General features: G+C 35.4%; 1 protein-coding gene, 1 long non-coding RNA gene and 1 pseudogene across 4 annotated transcripts; all 3 read right to left on the bottom strand.

Moving 5' to 3' along the window:
* LOC132641698 (LEAF RUST 10 DISEASE-RESISTANCE LOCUS RECEPTOR-LIKE PROTEIN KINASE-like 1.1) lies at positions 1–3,348 on the bottom strand. Of its 3 annotated transcripts, XM_060358778.1 has the most exons (4): positions 2,209–3,348; positions 2,077–2,121; positions 1,600–1,833; positions 1–1,521 (listed from the first exon to the last, which is right to left on the bottom strand). In XM_060358778.1, the coding sequence occupies exons 1-4, from the start codon at positions 2,954–2,956 to the stop codon at positions 554–556; spliced, it is 1,995 nt and encodes a 664-aa protein (XP_060214761.1). In that variant the 5' UTR covers positions 2,957–3,348; the 3' UTR covers positions 1–553. The 3 variants fall into 3 exon arrangements, with proteins under 3 accessions (XP_060214761.1, XP_060214762.1, XP_060214763.1); XM_060358779.1 differs by lacking the exon at positions 2,077–2,121; XM_060358780.1 differs by lacking the exon at positions 2,077–2,121 and having other exon boundaries at positions 1,600–1,818.
* A 6,120-nt stretch (positions 3,349–9,468) lies between these two features.
* LOC132639859 (LEAF RUST 10 DISEASE-RESISTANCE LOCUS RECEPTOR-LIKE PROTEIN KINASE-like 1.1) lies at positions 9,469–20,931 on the bottom strand (annotated as a pseudogene).
* Positions 12,380–19,061, bottom strand: LOC132641697 (uncharacterized). The gene is made up of 3 exons (XR_009582929.1): positions 15,994–19,061; positions 14,917–14,967; positions 12,380–13,840 (listed from the first exon to the last, which is right to left on the bottom strand). It is a non-coding gene; the product is annotated as an uncharacterized LOC132641697 (long non-coding RNA).
* Positions 20,932–21,687: the final 756 nt, after the last annotated feature.

The following is a 21,687-nucleotide window of genomic DNA, read 5'->3' as shown; positions in this document are numbered from 1 at the left end:
TTTCACAAGTTCTAAAATAGTACCTCATTTTTTATTTTTCTCTGAGAAAGTAACAACTGTTGTATATATCAAAAACTGCATCAGAGTTAAAGCAGTCAAAACGTACTTACAAAGAGGACTACAGAAAGATCTCATATTCCTTACATTCATAAGAATCATATAACATCTTCAAAATACTTAAGATCTTCCATATATTCTTGTTTCCACCATAAACAAAACAAAACTAGGCACTTCATCATCATTTTCTGGGCGGAGCTGCATTGTCTTCAAAGCATCTTTGGTTTATCTTCCCCCACTCTGTCCAGGAAATACAAGCTGAGACACTCCTCCAACTGTCAAATAGTACTCATATTGTAAAAGATACAAGTTTTTTCCCCGTAAGACATTAACCTATACATTTTCCAACCTGCCAGTGTATATAACAGCTCTTGTATAATGAAATTAAAATTGAATCACTTTCACTCATAGATATGTAGCTCGAGAAACTGCTCACAGCAGTACATTCTTAGTTTCTCAGAATCTACATCAATAATAAAAGGAAGGAGGTATAGAACTACTTTGTAGTAATTATACCAGAGCAAGTAATCCATTTATCAGTCACCGAATTTGGTGAAGGTAGTGATTTAACTTGCTTCGACAATAAAATATCTTCTGATTCAGGGAAAGGAGGAGCTGCTACTATTTTAGCTTCATTGCCATTGAGATTAGACTCAGCTCTCTTCTCATTGTCAAAGTCACTAGTCTGAATCTCCTTTAGAATATCCAAAACTTCAACCATAGTAGGCCTCATGTCTCTATCTGTCTGCAAGCACAGAAAAGCCAGCTCTGCCATTGAAGTAGTCATTTCCCAAATCTTGGTATCTGAATCAAACCCCAAAGATGGATCGATCAACTCGTGAAATGCACATTTTACGATCTTGTTTATTGCAAAGTTAGCCAAATTGATCTCTTGGCTATGCCTATTCATATCCACAGCTGGCATTGATGAAATGAGTTCAACAAGGACCACCCCGAAGCTATAGACATCACTTTTACTAGTCAGCTGGTAACATTCGTGATACGTTGGATCGATATAGCCAGGGGTCCCCCGGGGTGCAGTTGAAATATGAGACACATCATTTGGGAAGATCCTTGAAATCCCAAAATCTGCAACTTTGACACTAAAGTTGTGATCAAGGAGTATGTTATTTGTCTTGACATCGCAGTGTATTACGTCAGAAGCATGCAGGTAAGCCAATGCACCAGCAGTTTCTATGGCAATGTTCATGCGGATTGGCCATGCGAGTGATCTGTCCTTCGCTTCGTCACCATGGAGGTGATCAGCAAGAGTTCCATTAGGAATGTATTCATAGACAAGGAGTAGTTCACGGCTTCTCCGTGAAGTGCAGCCATAGAGGGTGACAAGATTGATGTGCCTTAGCCTTGTAAGGATCTCAATTTCATTAACAAACTGCTGCATTCGTTTGCAGTTGTGCTCGTAGAGATGCTTTACAGCAACCTCTCGTCCATCCTTAAATTTCCCTGTTCATCGATGGACAAGAATTAGCCACAAGTAGAAAAAGTTGATGCATAGCTCAGTTGGATTAAGAAGTTTCTCACCATAGTAAACAGTTCCGAAACCTCCATCTCCAATTATTCTAGAAGAATTGAAATCATGTGTGGCCTCTTCAAGTTCTGAATAAGAGAAGACTGGGACACCAAAGTATATACTGCCTCCCTCAATATCATGTTTAAAAATGTCCGAGAGTTCCTTTTTCGAGAGGATCCTCTTCTTGTAATGCCAGATAAAGTAGACAACCAAACAAATCATCACCAATCCTACTCCACCAAAAACTGGAAAAGAAATCAGTAATCAGAGGTTTTCAGAGAAATGAAAAACATCGCAAGGAGAAAGAAAGTGTCCTCTCAACTCCACTATCTATGCATTTGTGTAAGCTAAAGTACTTGTATCTCGTATCATCCTTTATCATTATGGAAATGTTTTGTGATTTTACGACAATGAAGAAGAAATTCAGATGATACGCATAGAAATTCTGTAATAGGAAAGAACACTGCAGTTAATGGATATTTAACTACCTACTCCCAGAGTTAATCCGAACTTTCTTCTAGTCGTTTTTGCATCTAAAAGAAAAAGAGGAAAAATATTATGAAATATTATAGATATGTGATATGAAAACAAGAAAGGATCCTAAGAAATATGCACTAGACCTTGAGCATGTGGATTATTTGGATATGTACACCGAATTTTTTTGGTTTTATCAGTCTTGCATTGACCTCCGCTATAGTGACATTGGTAACAGTCCTCGGACAATTTCCATTCTACTAAAAAAAGGGGACTTAAAAAGTCGAACAGACCACCATCATATGACCTCCAGTCAATTGGCAATTTGATAAGTGAACAGCTGGCAGGAAAATTGCCTGCTTGATTGTCTTTATCATCATCTCTGTGACGCTTGTAGTATATGCTAAAGCCTTTACAGTCATTGTACATTTCATAACCAGCAAAATGATCGTTCTTCTGGGTAATGTTTTGGGCGCTACTACTAGTGCTGTTGCATTTGAAGAAGTCGAGAAAATTCAGTGGGATGATTGCGAAAGAAATAGAAGGAGAGTCTGGAAGGGAGATATTTTTGTCAAAAACCTGGCACTTGTGTTGACTCAACATGGTTTGAAGCTTCGGGTCCCCCAGTGCAACCGTATAACTATACAGATTGCCTAAAGCATAGTACCAATCTCCTCCAGGAAGCAATTGGATTCTTGGATATGGTTTAGCATCACAACCAGAAATGGGCATTACTCCACATTCAGGTTGCGTAGAAAGAGAGAAAGGAAAGCTCAAGTCAGTAAGATTCCCACATGAAAAGGACTTTGGACAAGTTGAATCATTTCTGCCCTTTGCCTGAACTAAGATCAGAAGAAGAGATAGAAGGAAGCAAATTAAAGAAGCAAAATCCATATTGAATCCCACTTGCAAGAAAAGGAAAACTAGCAGAAGGTTTTTTAATTATAGAGCAACTCTAGCTAGCTCATTAATAGTCTTTAGATTATCGGTAAAATTTGTCAAAAAGAAAGATTAGGTGGAATCAAACGTATAAGAGGGGTCGACTTATTGGGAAAAAGAAAGGCGAAGCAAAGAAAAAAAATCAAGTTTTCACATTGACACCAGTAGAAAGACTTGAATTTTTGACTCAGTATACTAACAGCAACTACTCATCAGTTTCAGGATAAAAGTGTCTAAAAATGGATGATTTAAAGGGGCAGCCCGGTGCAGTAAGCTCCCGCTATGCGCGGGGTCCGAGAAAATGCAGGACCATTAAGGGTTAGTCTTACCCTACATTTCTGCAAGAGTTGTTTCCACGGCTCAAACCCGTAACCTGCTAGTCACATGATAACAACTTTACCGGTTACGCCAAGGTTCCCCTTCCCAAAATTGGATTACTTGCACCGTAGAAATAGAAGCTACACTCATTTTTTACTAAACATTAAATGGTATGCAGATAGATCCAAAAGCTAAAAATGAAAAAGGATATGGTTCTAGTTACAACTCACACCCTAAAGACACGTAAATATACTATTATAATGTAAATACAACATTACATAAAAAATCCAATTACATAAAAAATCCAACTTTCCATTTGCTCATTTTCTCACTAGAAACTACCAAGAAAGTTTCTAAAGATTTGCGGAGTATACACGGATTCATCTAGAAATATTTACTATGTTCCAAAGCCATTATTTTTCAAAATTTTGAAAAAGAATCATATCATTAACTGTCATCCCTAGCTTATAGAACACTCAGCACCTGAGTGCAATACAATTACACTATAATTTTATTACTAAGATTGAAATAACTATGGTTTAATACCCAAATTGACACCTCAACTTGTAAGAATTAAGTGCCCGTTTGTCCATCCATGGTTTTCGCTAATATTCCGGAAAACTGTTTGGACATAGAATTGTTATTACAATTTTTCAGAATTTCGAAAAACTCCAAAGAAGTTGTTTTCACAATTTTCACGCCAAGTCACTCAGAAAAATTCAAAAACAACTCTAATTTTGTATTCATCTCCAAATACAAATCGATTTGCAAATAACATTTTCAACTTGAAAACAAATAATGTACTGTTACTTTTTCCAAATTTCAAAATTCTTATGTCCAAACGCCCACTAAGTGTTTTAAACACTTCTAATCTAATGTTTTCTTCAATTGGTGCTGATATGGATTGCAAATCAGTTTTTTTTTTTTTCAAGCTACCCTACTCCTTTTCTGTTTTTACCGATTTCGACCCCAAAAAAAATAGGGCTTTTAATTGGAGGAGCAACTGATTTGCTGAAAAAATAACTCAGGGCTTTTAAGAATTACGAGTATCAAATTAATTTCAGAATCTAAGCTTGTTTTGTGAATTTTAATTTCATCAAAAAACACATCGACCATTCGATTAATTAAGGTTTAAAACAAAAAGATCGGTGCGAAATTAAGATAGTGTACATATATTTAAGAAGGGAAAATGTCTGGATTTAAATTATGAGATATATACTTCCTCCGTCTCAAAATATTTGTTGCATTTTTTATTTACACGCCCATTAAGAAAGCATTTATAAGGTTGCTAATTTTGACTTTTTTACCCTCTTAATATATTTCATTAGGGGCGTCAATGGTACGGTCCGGGCAGTTATTTTATAAAATTTATACCGTACCAATTTTTCGATTATTTCATTTTGTAGAACCAAAATTAGACTTTTCGAAATTGTCCCATCATGTCGGTTTCTCTTCGGTATCGGTACGGTTCGATTAATTTTCGATTTTTTTTTAAAAGAACATCATGTTATAGTCACTAGTAAAGGTTAAAAGACACAAGATCATACATACTTCTATAGGACTTTGACAAACACTCTCTTGATATTTTTACTGGTTAAAAGGTGATGAATCAAGAAAACATGAAAGATGACAAGAATAGAGATTGATCCTACTATTTTATGGTTGCGTAAAATAATGTTAAGCAAAAACAAAAAAAAAATTAGATTGAGGGGGAAAAAATCAATCTAGTTGAGACTCAAGAACTAAGACTACTAAGATTGAGTATCCAACGAGAGAATTTAAAATCATACGGGAGGAAAGATATCTAATACTTTGTAGATTTCCATCCAAGATCGTTGTAATATCTTGTAGCTTACTAGTTATTACTCGAGATGCTAGAACTTATTTTCAATAGGAGTAATATAATAAGTTTCAAAATTGGAACTTTAGGTATTAATTACATTGTCGTCTTGTAGTCTTTTTCATCATCCCAAACCCAAGGCGAACATTTTAATATTTTATTATATTTAAATTTTGTATGTAAAATATATTTTGCATATATAAACTTATTTGGTTCGGTTTGGTATTTTTTCGGTTTATTTTTATAAAATTAAAAACCAACTTAATTATTCGGTATGGTTATAAATTTATACAAAAACCATCGGTTTTATTAAAAGAAACTTAAAAATCGGTTCGGTATAGTACGGTTCGGTTGGTTAAGTCGGTTTTTTGAAAAGACACCCCTATATTTCAATATGTTCTCTCTCCTCAATAAATATTTACTCCATTAATGATGAAACCTCTTAATGTTGGTATGTGAACTCACAAAATCAGCCCGTTGATGTACTTAATACAAGGGTAAAATGAGAAAAACTACTTAATTTATTTTGGGTAAAATAAAACGACAAATATTTTGGGACAGATATTTTTAATAAAGACAACAAATATTTTGAGGTGGGAGGGAGTACTACAGAAGGTAGGAAAGAACTATAAATAACTACGTACTATAATTATTTTGTTTAAGTCCAAGTTAAAATAAGAAAGAAAAAAAAAGTATTTTTCTACACTTGTATTCAAAGAAAATGATTGATCTTCCAAAATTTTCCGACACTGTCATCTTGACTTGGAACATATTAGCAAAGTCTTGAAGTAACAAACATGAAAAAGGGGGCCTTCTAGAGTAGATATTGGACAAATTTGCCACTCATCTTATAATTGACTTGGTCTTAAGAAAGGACAGGATATAGTAATTCTCACTGTCTTACTCATGTGAACAAAACCTGTCGACTGTCTAGTTTTATCTTATTCTTCTTCTTCTTTTTTTCTTTTTCCCGTAGTCCAGCTATATCTTCGTTCTACTTCCACTTTTTGTGACATGGCACCACATGTTAATGGTAGCCGGATTCTGTGTCCTCCCAATCCACCGAATAGGCCTTCACTGCCACTACGTATAAATAGGCAGTGTGATGTAGGTCCGGAAGGCCCAATGCTACTTTTTAATTGTTTCTTTTGAAGTAATAGATGGGAAATTGACACATAAATACAAGTCTTACATGGAATTGGCATTCTTTTAACCCAAAAGTGATAGCAAATTTTAAGCCTAGAAAAATTGGCACTATGTAGTCAAAATTTCGTCCGTATATTTTGCCTGAGCAAAAATAGGGAGAATATCTTTCTTTTATCAAGTTATTGTATCCTTAAAATTAGGGATTTAATCTTTCTTTCTTCTTCGGTTACAGGAAATCCCTAAAATTAGGGATTCAATTATTCATGATGTCCTTTTTTATTTGGGGTAAGTAATAGTTTAAAATATTCTAAAAAAAATTGTATTTCACGTGAGAGAGATTCAATTATAATGGAAATCATTATGAACAATTTTCTTCTCTTAATTTGGCTAATTTGGTTTTAAAATGTTTGTACTGTGTCAAATCCGTATCCTTTATTACAATATATAAAGGTTGAAAATGACTTTCCACTACTAATAATATGTATACAGGTGATGTATACATATTATACATATGCACATGTGTTGTATACATGTTACATGTATACATATATATAATATGTATACAGTTTATTGTATGCTGATTATTGCAAAAAAATAATATCAGATATATTTTGTCAAATTGTTCAAATACAATGCTTCGTTATATTATAAATCAAGAGATTTTGGGAGTTAATTTTTCATAATTTATTAGAGAGAGAAATTTTAGGAAGACAGAGAGGGAGTTTGGAAGACTTGAAACTTTTTTAAGGGATTAATGGGTCATGCATACACCTAAAACGTGGAAAATTGCTAAGAGATTGAAACAAAATATTATGAAGAGGCTAAAAAATAGGAGAAGTTTATGGGTCATGTAATACAAAATAAAAAGCCCAAAACGTTGGTTTTGGCTACTTAATGCCAACATTTAAAAAGATTGTTATTTTTTGCCAATTCCATGTAGGAGTTGATATAGCATGCCAAATTCCTGTAATAGAATGGTAATCTTTAGTGACCAAAAAAAAAAAAAAAACTTTCACTTGTGCTTCCACTTGGTTCATGCTAGTGCTATAGCCATAGTCCAGAGATATGTTATGGCATATTTAAAATCATGAGTTTTAAAAGCAATCTTATCTTTTATATTACGTGGCAAGTAAAACTACGTCACATAAATTTGAACGGAGATATTTTTATGGACTTTTCTAGAAGCATAACATACATCAAAATATTCCATCACTTTCAAGTTCCTAGTGACTTGAATGCTATACGCGAGCTTGTCTCATCAGTTCTTCTGTCCACAAACTAATGATGCTTCAATGAGAAAGAATCTGGAAAACACACAAATGAATTATGTTATCTGTCCCATATTGATTGAATGTACTGTTGTCTTTTTATATGATTTTAGGTAGTTCTCGTCTCCTGAGTTAGTTTTGGGATTGAGTTAGCTCCAACATTCATTTTATTCAATATGGTATTAGAATGAGGCTCCTCTTTGCTTATGATTTATATAATATTAGAGCCTTATATTATATTCCACACTCCAAATATTCAATCTTGAGCATACTCGGGGTGTAAAATATCGTCGAGTGCGTGTCGGATCCTTCAAAAGCTATGCATTTTTTAAGGAACCGACATGTGCCACAACATTGGTCCAAGAAACATAGCTTGGGAACAAAGAAAATCAAAAGTAGTTAAATTTCAGGAACATTGACAGTTGAAAAGCAAAAAGAAGCATAACATCAAGAACATAATTTATGATATGTACATTCCCTGTATCTTGAGCTCATCCAATGCTTTAGCCAAGAGTTGGTAGATTTTGAGGTCTGAATCTACATTATTCTATACATTCCTAAGATATTCACCTATGGTGCTCGGACTCTTCAAAAATATCGTGCGGTGTGCGTCGGATCCTCCAAAATCCATGCATTTTTAAGAATCCAACACCGGTGCAGGGTCCGAGCAACATAGATATTCACTCACTAGTGCTTGTTGTGGTAGAGCCACTAATCCATATCTCACTATTAGTATCTGAAGTACTTAGGAACGTAACTTTCTTGAGCAATGCCACTTCATCTGATTCAGGGGGAAAATGAGGGATATTAACACTCTTAGACTTGATTAAGTTATAACTGAAAGTATCATATAAGGTCTTCTCAATTTGATGAAACTCTCCACTTTGAATCTTTCTTAAAATATCCAATACTTAATCCATTGTTGGCCGAATATCCTTCTCGAGTTGCAAGCACCGAAAAGCTAGCTTCACGGCAGAGATAGTCATTCTCTTAACAAGCGTATTTGACTTAAACCCGAGCGATGGATCGATCAGTTCATCAAATGCACATCTTTGTATCATGTTTATCGCAAAGTTATCCAAAATGATCTCGTGCTTATGCCTACTTATATCCACTGCTTGCATTGATGATACGAGCTCGATTAGGACAACGCCAAAACTATAAACATCACTTTTGTCAGTCAGCTGATAACATTCGTGATACTCAGGATCAATATATCCAGGCGTCCCTTGAGGAGCGGCTGATATGTGAGAAACATCATTAGGGAAAAGCCTCGAGAGCCCAAAATCTGCAACTTTGACATGACAGTTGTTGTCAAGAAGGATGTTATTAGTTTTGACATCGCGATGAATTACATCAGAAGCATGGAGATAAGCCAATGCACTGGCTATTTCTACTGAGATGAATTGCAACCTTTATCATATCAATTTGATGAAAAAATACATCTTAAAATGATGGTTAAAGTTCATACAGTTTAAATCTCAAAAAGCGAAAAGTGCCACATAAATTGGGACAGAGGAAGTAGTAGCTAACTCTCATCCCTAGCTTATAGAACACTCAGCGCCAAAATGCAATATAATATGAATCTATGATTAAGATTGAAATAGTTGTAGTTTAACACCCAAATTGACAACTGCACTTGCAAAGATACTAGATTTCACGAGTTATCATATCCTCCCTTCGGTCCATTTTACTTACCTTGTTTTTTTTTCGCACGCCTTTAAAAAAACATTAACTAAAACAGTTAATTGACTAAATTATCCTTAATCTTAATTTAATTATATCTTAATTTTCTAAAATGACAACCAGACCATCTATTTTTAATAAAGACGACAAGTAAAGTGGACCGAAGGGATTAGATACCTGTAAAAAGTAAGAAATTTAGACATTTCTAAACCATTGTTTTCTTATTGGTGCTGAAATGGATATCAAATTGAATCACTTCCAGTCATAGATACATAGCTCAAGGAAACTTCTCACAGTTGTAAATTTGCAGTCTCTCAAAATTTACATAAAATTAACAAAGAAAGGGTGTATACTTTTAACTACTTTGTACTAGTTATATCAGAGCAAGTAATCCATTTATCAGTCACAGAATTTGGAGAAGGTAGTGATTTAACTTGCTTCAACAATAAAATATCTTCTGATTCAGGGAAAGGAGGAGCTTCTACTATTTTAGCTTCATTGCCATTGAGATTAGACTCAGCTCTCTTCTCATTGTCAAATTCACTAGTCTGAATCTCCTTTAGAGTATCCACAACTTCAACCATAGTAGGCCTCGTGTCCCTATCTGTCTGCAAGCACAGAAAAGCCAGCTCTGCCGCTGAAGTATTCATTTCCCAAATCTTGGTATCTGAATCGAACCCCAAAGATGGATCGATCAACTCATGAAATGCACATTTTACGATCTTGTTTATCGCAAAGTTAGCCAAATTGATCTCTTGGCTATGCCTATTCATATCCACAGCTGGCATTGATGAAATGAGTTCAACAAGGACCACCCCGAAGCTATATACATCACTTTTACTAGTCAGTTGGTAACATTCGTGATACTTTGGATCGATATAGCCAGGGGTCCCGCGGGGTGCAGTTGAAATATGAGAGACATCATTTGGGAAGAGCCTTGAAATCCCAAAATCTGCAACTTTGACACTAAAGTTGTGATCAAGGAGTATGTTATTTGTCTTGACATCGCAGTGTATTACGTCAGAAGCATGCAGGTAAGCCAATGCACCAGCAGTTTCTATGGCAATGTTCATGCGGATTGGCCATGCGAGTGATCTGTCCTTCGCTTCGTCACCATGGAGGTGATCAGCAAGAGTTCCATTAGGAACGTATTCATAGACAAGGAGTAGTTCACGGCTTCTCCGTGAAGTGCAGCCATAGAGGGTGACAAGATTGATGTGCCTTAGCCTTGTAAGGATCTCAATTTCATTAACAAACTGCTGCATTCGTTTGCAGTTGTGCTCGTAGAGATGCTTTACAACAACCTCTCGTCCATCCTTAAGTTTCCCTAGTCATTCATGAACAAGAATAAGGCACATGAAGAAATAGTTGAAGCATAGCTCAGTTGGATCAGGAAGTCGCTCACCATAGTAAACAGTTCCGAAACCTCCATTTCCAAGGACTCTAGAGGAATTGAAATCATTTGTGGCTTCTTCAAGTTCTGAATAAGAGAAGACTGGGACACCGAAGTATATACTGCCTCCCTCAACATAATTTTTAAAAATATCCGAGAGTTTCTTTGTTGAGAGGAAGCGGGATGGACTAAATTTACTCTTCTTGTAACACCAGATAAAGTAAACAACTAAACAAATCATCGCCAATCCTGATCCACCAAAAACTGGAAAAGAAATCTGTAATCAGAGGTTTTCAGACAAATGACAAACATTGCAAGGAGAAAGAAAGTGTCCGCTCAACTCCACTATCTATACATTTGTGTAAGCTAAAGTACACGTATCATCCTTTATCGTTATGGAAATGTTTTGTGATTTTACCACAATGAATAAGAAATTCAGATGATATGCATGGAAATTCTGTAATAGGAAAAAATACTGTAGTCAATGGATATTTAACTACCTGCTCCCAGGGTCAGTCTGAACTTTCTTCTAGTCGTTTTTGCATATGAAAGAACGAAAGAGGAAAAATATTACTTAAGAAATATTATTGATATGTGATATGAAAACAAGAAAGGACCCTAAGAAATATGCACTAGACTACATACATGTTGATTATTTGGAAATATCTACCTTTGAGACAGTAAAATTTGTTGGTTTTATCAGTCTAGCATTGACCTCCGCCATAGTGACATTTGTTACAACCATCAGAGAGTTTCCATTCTACGGCAAAAATGGGACTTAAAAAGTCGAACAAACCGCGATCATGTGATGCCCAGTTAACTGGCAATCTGATAAGTGAACAGTTGGCAGGAAGAGTGCCTCCTCGATTGTCTTTATCATTATCTCCGGAAAGCTTGTAGTATATGCTAAAGCCTTTACAGTCATTGTACATTTTATAACCAGCAAAATGGTTGATCTTCTTCTGGGTACTTCTTGTTATACCCCATTTTAACCGGGTTAAAGTAGAGTACAACATATTGGTGATTCCTATTTTTTGTTTTATTTTAAGGAGTCGCCACCTAATTATTTACGGTGAATTAGGACACCTAAAGTTTATTAAAATAGTCATCTAAAGTTGATATTATTGTAAAGTCTACGAAACCGAAAGGATCTGAGTAAGGGTTCAACTAATCTAGAGGGAAGGTATTAGGCATCCTCTAAATTCCATTAATAATGGTTAACCGACCGGACTAAAATTTAAATAGGCTAAAAATGTAGATGTAAATATTTAAATATAAGAAAATATCTTGCAAGTATTGCTAAAGTTATTTAAAGTAAAACTTGTGGAAAATAATAGTTGCATAAAAGAGTTTAGTTAAAATAAACTAAAAAAAAAGCGGGACATGTAATGTTTATATGTATTTGGAGAAAATGACTAAAATTTAAAAGAGTTATTTAATAAAAGTTTTAAAGTTTGTTTTAGACAAACATGTATTTCAAGTGTTGGAAAGGAACTAAAATGGAAAAATTATCCATTGAAACTTGTTTGCCTTTCACTTCTTAGAATAAGCTAACGTTAGTGTAAACTTTGTGACGTTTTAAACTTGTAAGATAGTAAGCATGAATTATGATTCCTTTAGCCAAAATATGTAGTCATGCTTTTTTTTTTTTTTAAAATCAATTATTCTAATAAATAAATATTATTGATACTATAAATAGTTTAGAACATAAATAGAAGAGAATGTAATTTATGGAATTAACTACTCATTACTAAACTAAATCCCTTAATGTCACTAAGGTTCATTCTAGCTAAGGAAAAACAAAATAAGAAAAAAAATGTTAGTCAAATAATACAAGTCAAAGGTGCAAATAAAGGAGTAAAGATGATTAAATGGGTTCAACCCATTTTCTGGAAACTGCTGCACTCTGTTTGCTATTGGGCTTCGGCCCAGAATCGTTTTCATATGTTGTTGCTGAATACTGTTCCTGTCTATTGGGCTTTGGCCCAGATATTTTGTTTTCTATTTTTTTTTTCGGCTGCGGGCAGGGGCTGGACAGGAAGGAGGTCACGTTGGGCTTTTAGCCCAACGCCAAACGTGGAAAAAATGAGTCCCTCGGACTCACATGCGATAGTCATGCATAAAAACGAAAGAAAAGGATTAGTATATAATCAACGGGTGAGGTTAAAACATATAAAATATAACCCAAGATCTATATAGCAATTAACATTTGTACAACTCTAACATGCTTGGAGAACAAAGAAGGTCACTCATTGTAATATATAATTTCATATTTTGGAACTAAAATGCTCTAAGGAAGAAGTAAAACGGGCTGAAACATTAGGCAATACCCAATCTCATACTAATCTAAACTTAAACATAAGCTCAATCTCATAACATAAACTTATCGAGGAATGCATGAAGATTTCATTAACAATTACAAAGCTGGTATTTAACCAAACAAACATTTTCTGCCGAGTTGAGCATACTGAAAAAAATAAACAGCAAAGGAAAATAAACTCATGCTTTTCACTCAAATTTTAAGTGAAGCTAGACATCTAAACCTGTAAACTTAATCATGTTGAATTCCTACAAAGATCAGAACGACACTAACAAATATGAAATCGAGCCCATTAACTCATACTCATACAGAATTAAATAGGCAGAAAACTTAACTAGGAAAATGTCACGACCCAACCCCGTCGGCCGTGACTAGTGCCCGATCTGGGCACCCGAACCCATCTATCAAATATTATCTCAAATTCTATCAACTCATTCTAGTATATGGCGGAAGCCGACAAGGCTTTATTTCAAATTTAGGTAATTTCCAGAAAAATTTCGACAGAGTTTCCTTTGTTTTACGGACTATCCAATATACCCTGCACGCAGAAAATACCAACAAAAGCCACACAGGGCTAACCAAGCAATATATAAACATACGCGGACCGGCCGCCTCGGCGTATGGGATCGCCCAAACGACATGTACATACATCCATACAGAAAGACCCTAACCCACAAACATGTCCACAGACCTCTAAACAGACCGACATAATCATATGACGGGACAGGGCCCCGCTGTACCCATGAACGAGAATATATATATACAGTAGTGACAGACTATACCAAAAGATGGGCTCTGGATAAGAGAGCGCTCCAAAATAGGAGAATAAGATCCTAAGCGGACGGATCAGCAAACCTGTCGTCGGTACCTGCGCGGCATGAAAACGCAGCCCCCGAAGAAAGGGGGTCAGTACGAAATATGTACTGAATATGCAAAGCCTGAATTACAGAAACAAAATCATAACTGGTACAGAACGTACAGAAAGTAAATAGAAAACCCAAAGTATCAGATATATATTTTCAAAACATGCAGAGTGTGTACAGAAACATACGTCACATCAAATCCGGCCCCTGCCAAGGGACTCGGCAGACAGAACGTGGCCACCCTCCCGACGCTGGTGCCACAACACAGAAGAATCAGAACAGGGGCATAACCCCGTAACATAATATGTCATATCAGATGGCCATAGCAAATCATATCAGAACAAGCGTACATGGCACAGCATACTCCACAAACCCATGTACGCATATACCTGCCCCCTCACATCGAGGCACGGCGAACAATGCAAAGGATCACGCTTGACAACATATCCTGGCCCGGGCTCAGTGGGGGAAACATTGAGGCATCCACGAACGGAGTAGTGAGAAACTAAATGCACTAAAAATACCATATATATATTTCCAGAGACTCAATGAGGCATATCGAATGTCAAATCAAATCAATGAAATCGGACGGAAACATAGTAAGTAAATTTAGATGTCATAACGGGTTACGGAGGCATAATCTATCCGAGATCGTTTTCAAGATTCAAAACAATTTATAAGACTTAATGAAATATTTAAAATAATTTTTATTTAGTAGATAAAGGAGTAGTTAGAGTATCTCTAACGAAAACGCTCGAAGACAAGTCATAGACACATAAAGGGTAAAATTGGAAATAGTGGGCCCACCTCGGAACCAATGAAGCGGTGGGCTCAAATTACATATTTTTAAGCTTATGGGGTCACCTACAAAGGTTCTAGGACATTCCATAACTTCGTAAGCAATTTGGAAAAAAAATTCATAATTTTTCATCAAAGCATACTTAAGGAATTCAATTCTATTGAATGAAAAAGCGACGATTTCAAACGTGGATTCCGATGGACAGAATATTCCCCGAGGCGTAAATCCAAGCCTAGTACATCTAGGACATGCCAAGAGAAGAATCGGGATAGCTTTACATACCTTTCTTGCCCTTTACGCTTGCCAAAACTCAAATCCCGTTTCGTCCAAAACCTACAAATGGTCACATTTACCAATTTACTATTCATAAGACTTAAAATTTCAACCTTAACCAATTCTTGTCTATAAAAATTTGAGCAGCATCTCCCCTATATATATATCATCCCCGAGGTTAAAACTCGGCTAAAACAACAACAACCATACCAACAACAATATATACAACATCAATAATCGACTAGGAACGCATTCTAGCGTAAATAGTCTTATTTTCCAAATAATGCGACAATTCCAAATCCAACTTTGCACTTACAACCCGATATCAATATTTTCATATTCACATACTAATATAAGACCATTCAAACATAAACCAAAAGTATTCCAAGCTATATATTCAATATTCAACAATTCCATCAACTTCCATATTCAATCCAAAATTCTTATATATGCAACAAAACCATTCCAACACATTTTCTACTTACTAATTCATCTCCAACAACAATCTACACTTTAACAACTTCATTATTTTAATATCATAAAATCACATTAATGTGTCATAATTCTCTACATTCCATTTTCATGTCAACTTCACTCATATAATCTTCCTTTGCATTGTGAAGATCACAATAACACAACTAACATGTTAAACAAAATAAATCCAACATTATCTCAACAACATATACCACACGGCCAACATGGCTTCTTTCCAATTTCATCCAATTTTCATTCAACTTCCATAATTTCATAAAAACTACATTAAAATCACATAATTTCCTATAACCAATTTCCATGCTAATATGGACTAGCATCCTTCTAAATTCACCAACCAACATAACAATTCACATATAGCTATTTCATAATTTTTATTTCCGTAATGAAGTCGAAATTAATACTAACAACATCAATAGCAACATCCTCCACATTCTACAAGTTAACTACATTTATTTTCATCCAAAATTCTCTTCAAATCTCATTCCATAATTCACAATACCAACTGACGAATTTATATCGCTATTTTTCCCGTTCTAATCCGTTAAAACTTTAAATAAACTTGTTAGCAATGAAAAAGAACCTACATATTACCTTAAGTAGGCAGCCACCACGTCATCACTCTCCTCTTTGGTTGATTTTTAGCTCAAATTGAAGACAACGTAGCGTACAACACTTTTCCCTTCATGGGCTTCGGGATTCGGGGCTCGGATTTTGGTCAAAATTGTTTTTTTTTTTTCTCTCCAAAGCTCCTCTCTCTTTTTCCAGAATTTTCTGGTTGTTCCTGGTGTTAAAATGATGAAGAAGGCCGAAATTGGCACTTATAAGGACATGGGTAATGGGCCTAACCCGGTTGGGCTCGGATTGGGCCTAGCCCACTGACCTTTCTGCCTTAAAACGTTCATATCTCCTTGTACCGACGTCACCTGGGAACCCACGACCTATGGATGGAAAGATAATTCAATTATCTACAACTTTTACTTCTTGGTATTTTTCCAAATTCCAAACATATAATACCGTTTTGGCCCCCCAAAGTCAGGTCACCCGAAAACGTTTTCTTAAAAATATTCGTTTGGAGGACTTCCACTTTGATTTGGCCCAAGGGTCCTTCTTGAGTTGTGTTTAACTTCACATATGTGATTCGTATAATTTGTCACATGTCCCAAAAAAATCTTGACGTGTGGGCCCCACCTCAACTTACAATTAATCCGACGTTCAAAAATACGGGATGTAACAGAAAATAGCTAAAAACGACACAGCCCGAACAAGAGTGGTACTATGAAAACAACAGCTTATACACAGGTTGAAGCTCTAATTTTAAACCAATTCAGATCAACCTAGAGGGCTGCTACTGTCAAACAGCAGCTGAACCCAATGTTTTTTTTTTCTAAGTCAAATTCCCGAAATACGACGGCGACATATGCAAGAAAGAGGAACAATGCCCAAACAGTTTTTAGGATAAGAGAGTAATATACGAAACAGGCCCAAATACACATAGTATACAGCCTTAAATAAACACAGCAGAACTGTTTTTTAAAAAAAAGACCTTTATGAACAAAGTATGCAGGCAGGTTCATCATTTATGAAAGAGAAAGAAAGGATTCGTGCAGCCATTATGTTTAACTATATATTCCGAACTGTTCTATTCAAACTAACATATAATCACAGAATCAAACGAAGGCTGAAGCAAGGAAAGTAAATAAAGGGAAAGGATAGAGTATTTTGAACCAGCCAGTAGACTTGAAAACTATACCTTTTGAACCAAAAAAAAAAATCTTATATAGGTAAAAGGGAAGAAAACAGGCAGTTGCCAAGGATAAGTGAAACAAACCAAAACAACAGTCATCCCATAAGTAGAGTCAGAGTTACAGTAGGAGCAAATAGCAGCAATCAGTGAGAAGAAAATATAGGCAGTAGATACATGTGGTCAAAATATAAACATGAGGGGTAAGGATGCACCTTGAGACCCAATGACAAGTTCATTCAAAAGGAGATAAGATCCCATATCTAGTAAATAGTAGGTCAATCCTAATCAGTTAAGCTAAGTATAACTAAACTTTAAGTAGATATGTCAAGTGTGCATACTAAGATGAGAAAAGGCATAAAAAAAAACTTATTTCAGAAGAGTGTAAATATCAATCATGATCACAAAATCAAACAAGTTGGACAAGGTAGATGAGCACAATAAGATAGTATTTTATGGTATGGCATCTCAGGGATGGCTAAAGGCAAATCAGATTGGCAACCAGATCAAAACATGATGCAAGCTAAGTAGAATATGACTTCACACAGTAAGGATGCAAAGGTGAATACTCTCAAGTATGAGGAGGCACAGCAGCAGGCTTATCATGGATTTAAAGTTGACAGTAGCACTGCAGCTTGGTTAGGAGCTCAGCACACTCATGCAGGCAATACAGGGGTTAAGTTCTAGTCATAGCATGCATGATCGAATGCAGGTCACAATACTAAGCAAGACGAAATGCCTTGGAGGCCATGTGATTACACAGAACAAGCATACAGAGTGTTTTAACTAGGATAAGAAGCAGGAGAGGAGAAAACACACAAGAAAAGAAGTCAAAAAGAAGCAGGAGTGTCATGCAAAAGTCAGAAGGAAACAATAGCACAGAGTAGCATGGGTATGCAGCAGTCATAGTTAAACAAGTACAACAGAATCATCTTCATGTTTTAAACATTTGCATTAGGAACACACGAAGATAAAATCATGGACATGGCATTTCCAAACCAGCAAAACAGTAGGCATGGGGGTATAAACGAACGAAGCAAAATCAGATTTACTCAACTCAGACTAGACATCTCCAAATGGACAGTGCTTATGAAGAAACAGATACAACATACTTTTTCACATATTTCTGAGCTTGTACACATACAAATCCACACTTAATAGTTGTGTATGTTGTGTTTAGTTCATTAACATTACTAGATTAATCAAACATGCGGATAAATCCAGATAACTTAAAAAGCAAGGCTGTAACTCCTGCATAAGTTTTATTATAGGTTGTATCTCAATCCTATTTAGACCGTGTAACAGGTATTTAAATACTAAGCCTAGTATTCAAGCAACAGACAGACATATATTGGCTGGAAATTAACTAATGGACATACTAATCCCACACCTAATGAACTAAACACATAGTCAGATCCAAATAGCGAACTAATCGACTAAACCAGAACTGGATTTGGTCACATTACGCACTCCACTAATCAGTAATAATGTCACTGCTACTGTTTTTATGTTAGCATTAACCAAAACAGAAAATTTAAACCTACAGATGAAGGACAATTATAGACATGATTCAGTGTTGGTCTGTTTTAATCATATAAACAATATACCTAAGATATACACACCATGGTGTGTATATTAGATGTATATCGAATGTATATCTTCTTCTTATATTGATAACCCACTGTATATCCTATGTATATTCGATTTTACATACGTCCTAAGTCCTGGAAATTCAGTCTTAATCATTCGAACTACAACAGACACCTTTCAAATTCAATTAACGATTAATATCCTATCCTAACAGCTCCCAAACATCAAACAAACAATGCAACAACAAAGAAAATATATAACCACTAAAGATGGCAGAATAAGTTAAATTTTTAACCAAAGCAGAAACTGAAGATTACAAGCGATAAATGTATCGAGGTTTACCTTTTTTGTGTGCAGTGAACGGAACGTCGAAGCTTCGAATCTACACTCGAACGCGACGAACTCGAACTCGAAGAACCCGATTAAAGTAACAAAAGTTTCCAACCAAGAAAAGTGATTATTGGCTGTTCTTTTTTTCGAATAATGCTATCTTTGATGATTCAAAATTGTGTTTTGTAGGGAATCTTTGGTTCCAGATCTTTGTTCCTTTTTTATTGTCGGTTTCTTGCTAAATCAAGTCCTCTTTGTTCTAAACAATGTCCAGTCCCCCTTTCAATTGAGTAATTCTTCATTATTTATAGAGTTGAGAGTGAAGAGGAGCGTATGAAAGAGAGGAAGCGGGGAACAGGCGTGGTGAAAGTGTCAGGGAAAGATGGCAGAGGCGTGGGTGTGGGGAGAACGTGAGGAGAGAGACGAAGGCGTGGGGGGACAAGGAGATGTGGAAGTGCAGAGGGAGAACGTGGGCGTGGGAGAATGGAGATGACGATGAAGGAAGGAGAAAGGGAGGCGGGTGAGATGGAGGAGAAGTTAGGGCAAAGGGAGAGGGAAAAGAGAGAGAGGACCGAGGAGGCGGAGAAAGAAGAAAATGAAACCCTAGGGTTTCATTTTTGTTAAAAGGGGAGTTGGGCCGGGTCGATAATTCGTTTGGGCTGGACCGGGTCTGGTAGTTGATGTTAGAATTGGGCTGAATTATTTTTGGGTAGGGGAATAATGTGGGCTGATTACTTGGGCTAGTATTGTGGATAATGGACTGGTTGAATTAATTAGAATATGGGCTAATAATTTAGCTGAAAATGTTGATCCTCTATTTAATTATTTTTTGGGCTTCTAATTTAATAACTAGTACAATATATATTATGTGAAGATAATTAATAATTAATTTGTAGAAAAAATAAGAATTTAACAAAGTGTTGTCTGGTAATTAATTTAACGAGTCCACCCGAAAATGAAACGATGACGAACCATTTAAAATTTGTGATAAAGTAATGCTCGTAATGTTGAAAATAAAAGTAGTAATATTAATAGTAGTAGCAATAAAATATTGTGAAAAATAAAGTATTTAGCTCGTCAGTAAATTTAGAAGCCCGAGTAAATAAATTGAAAATTATGAGGGACAAAATTGGGTGTCAACACTTCTGATACTGTTGCATTTGAAGAAGTTGACAATATTCAATGTGATGAGTTCGAAAGAAACAGAAGGAGAGCTTAGAGTAAGGGAGAAATTTTTGTTAAAAGCCTGGCAGTTGTTTTCCTTCAATATTGTTTGAAGCTTCGGGTCAATTAGAACAACTACATAATTATACGGATTGCCTAAAGCATAGTATGAATCTCCTCCAGGAAGCAGTTGGATTCTTGGAAATGGTTTTGCGTCACAATCAGAAATGGGCATTATTCCACATTCAGATTGTGTGGAAAGAGAGAAAGGAAAGCTCTTGTTTTTAAGAATCCCACATGAAAAGGACTTTGGACAAGTTAAATCATTTTTTCCCTTTGTCTGAACTAAGATCAGAAAAAGAGATAGAAGAAACCAAACAAAAGAAGAAGCCAAAAGCCATACTTTGAATCCTACTACAAGAAGAGGAAAGCTTGCTGAAGCTTTGTGAATTATAACTGTAGCTAGCTCACAAGACTTATCTTATAAGATCAAAGTCCCATGACTTCTATTATAAGAGAGGGAGCCAAATTTATTGGACATATTTGTCAAAAAGAAAGACTCTGGAACCAAACGTATAAGAGGGGTCGGAATTATTGGGAAAAAGAAAGGTAAGGCCAAGAAGAAAAAAATGAAGTTTTCACATTGACACAAGTACAAAGACTTGACTTCTTGACTCTGCATACTAACACTCTGTTTGGATCATGTTTAATAAAAAAATTATTGTTTGGTTTGACTGTATCATACTGTACTGTAATTGGTAAATTTACTAAAATGTTCTAAACATTGTAAATATTAAAGCTATCAACAATTACTAATAAAAATAATTTAAGACAACTTCTTTCTGCTAATTTGTCACAAATTATGCCTCGTATAAGCTGTTAAATTCATGCAAATTCTACCAAAATTAATGACAAACATGTTATGAATATTAAAAACAATAATAAGTACACTTTTTTTTCATTATAAGTTCCTTATTATATATCCAATGTAGAAACAACAGTGCACTTCAATCAAACATTGCAATTCAAGAATTTTTCCATTTTCTGGTAGCATACGAACAAAATTTGCAATTAATAATTAATTGAAATCAGTAAAGATTTTTTAACCAAAATGCAGAAGGAGAGAGATGATGAAAGAAAAGGAGAGCAGCCACACATCTAAACCTAGAAGGAGACAGAAGAACGAAGAAGATGTAGGTAAGTATATTTGGGTGGTGTTAAATAATATAAGGGTAAAGGGTAAAATAGAATTATGAAATATGATCTAAGGACATAATTGGAAAGAGAAATTAGGTAACGATGGGATAACACCAAATCGGTTATTATATAAAATGAGATTTTTTATTGTTACGTAACGACGGAAATTAACAATACAATACAATGAATTTTAAATAACAATCAAAACAAACATTGTAATTATGGTAACGATACAATACGATACAATGGGTAACAACGTTCCA

Source organism: Lycium barbarum, chromosome 5 (assembly GCF_019175385.1).
Source record: "Lycium barbarum isolate Lr01 chromosome 5, ASM1917538v2, whole genome shotgun sequence".
NCBI lineage: Eukaryota > Viridiplantae > Streptophyta > Magnoliopsida > Solanales > Solanaceae > Lycium > Lycium barbarum.
This window is presented reverse-complemented; position numbering and strand designations above follow the sequence as displayed.

What these genes read in the sequence shown, in the direction of transcription:
- LOC132641698 (XM_060358778.1), bottom strand. Translation starts at nt 2,956, where the DNA reads ATGGATTTTGCTTCTTTAATTTGCTTCCTTCTATCTCTTCTTCTGATC. An exon ending in AAATAATCCACATGCTCAAG is followed by an intron (nt 2,122 to 2,208) that starts GTCTAGTGCATA and finishes TTTTTCTTTTAG; the next exon opens with ATGCAAAAACGACTAGAAGA. An exon ending in CGGATTAACTCTGGGAGTAG is followed by an intron (nt 1,834 to 2,076) that starts GTAGTTAAATAT and finishes TTTCTTTTCCAG; the next exon opens with TTTTTGGTGGAGTAGGATTG.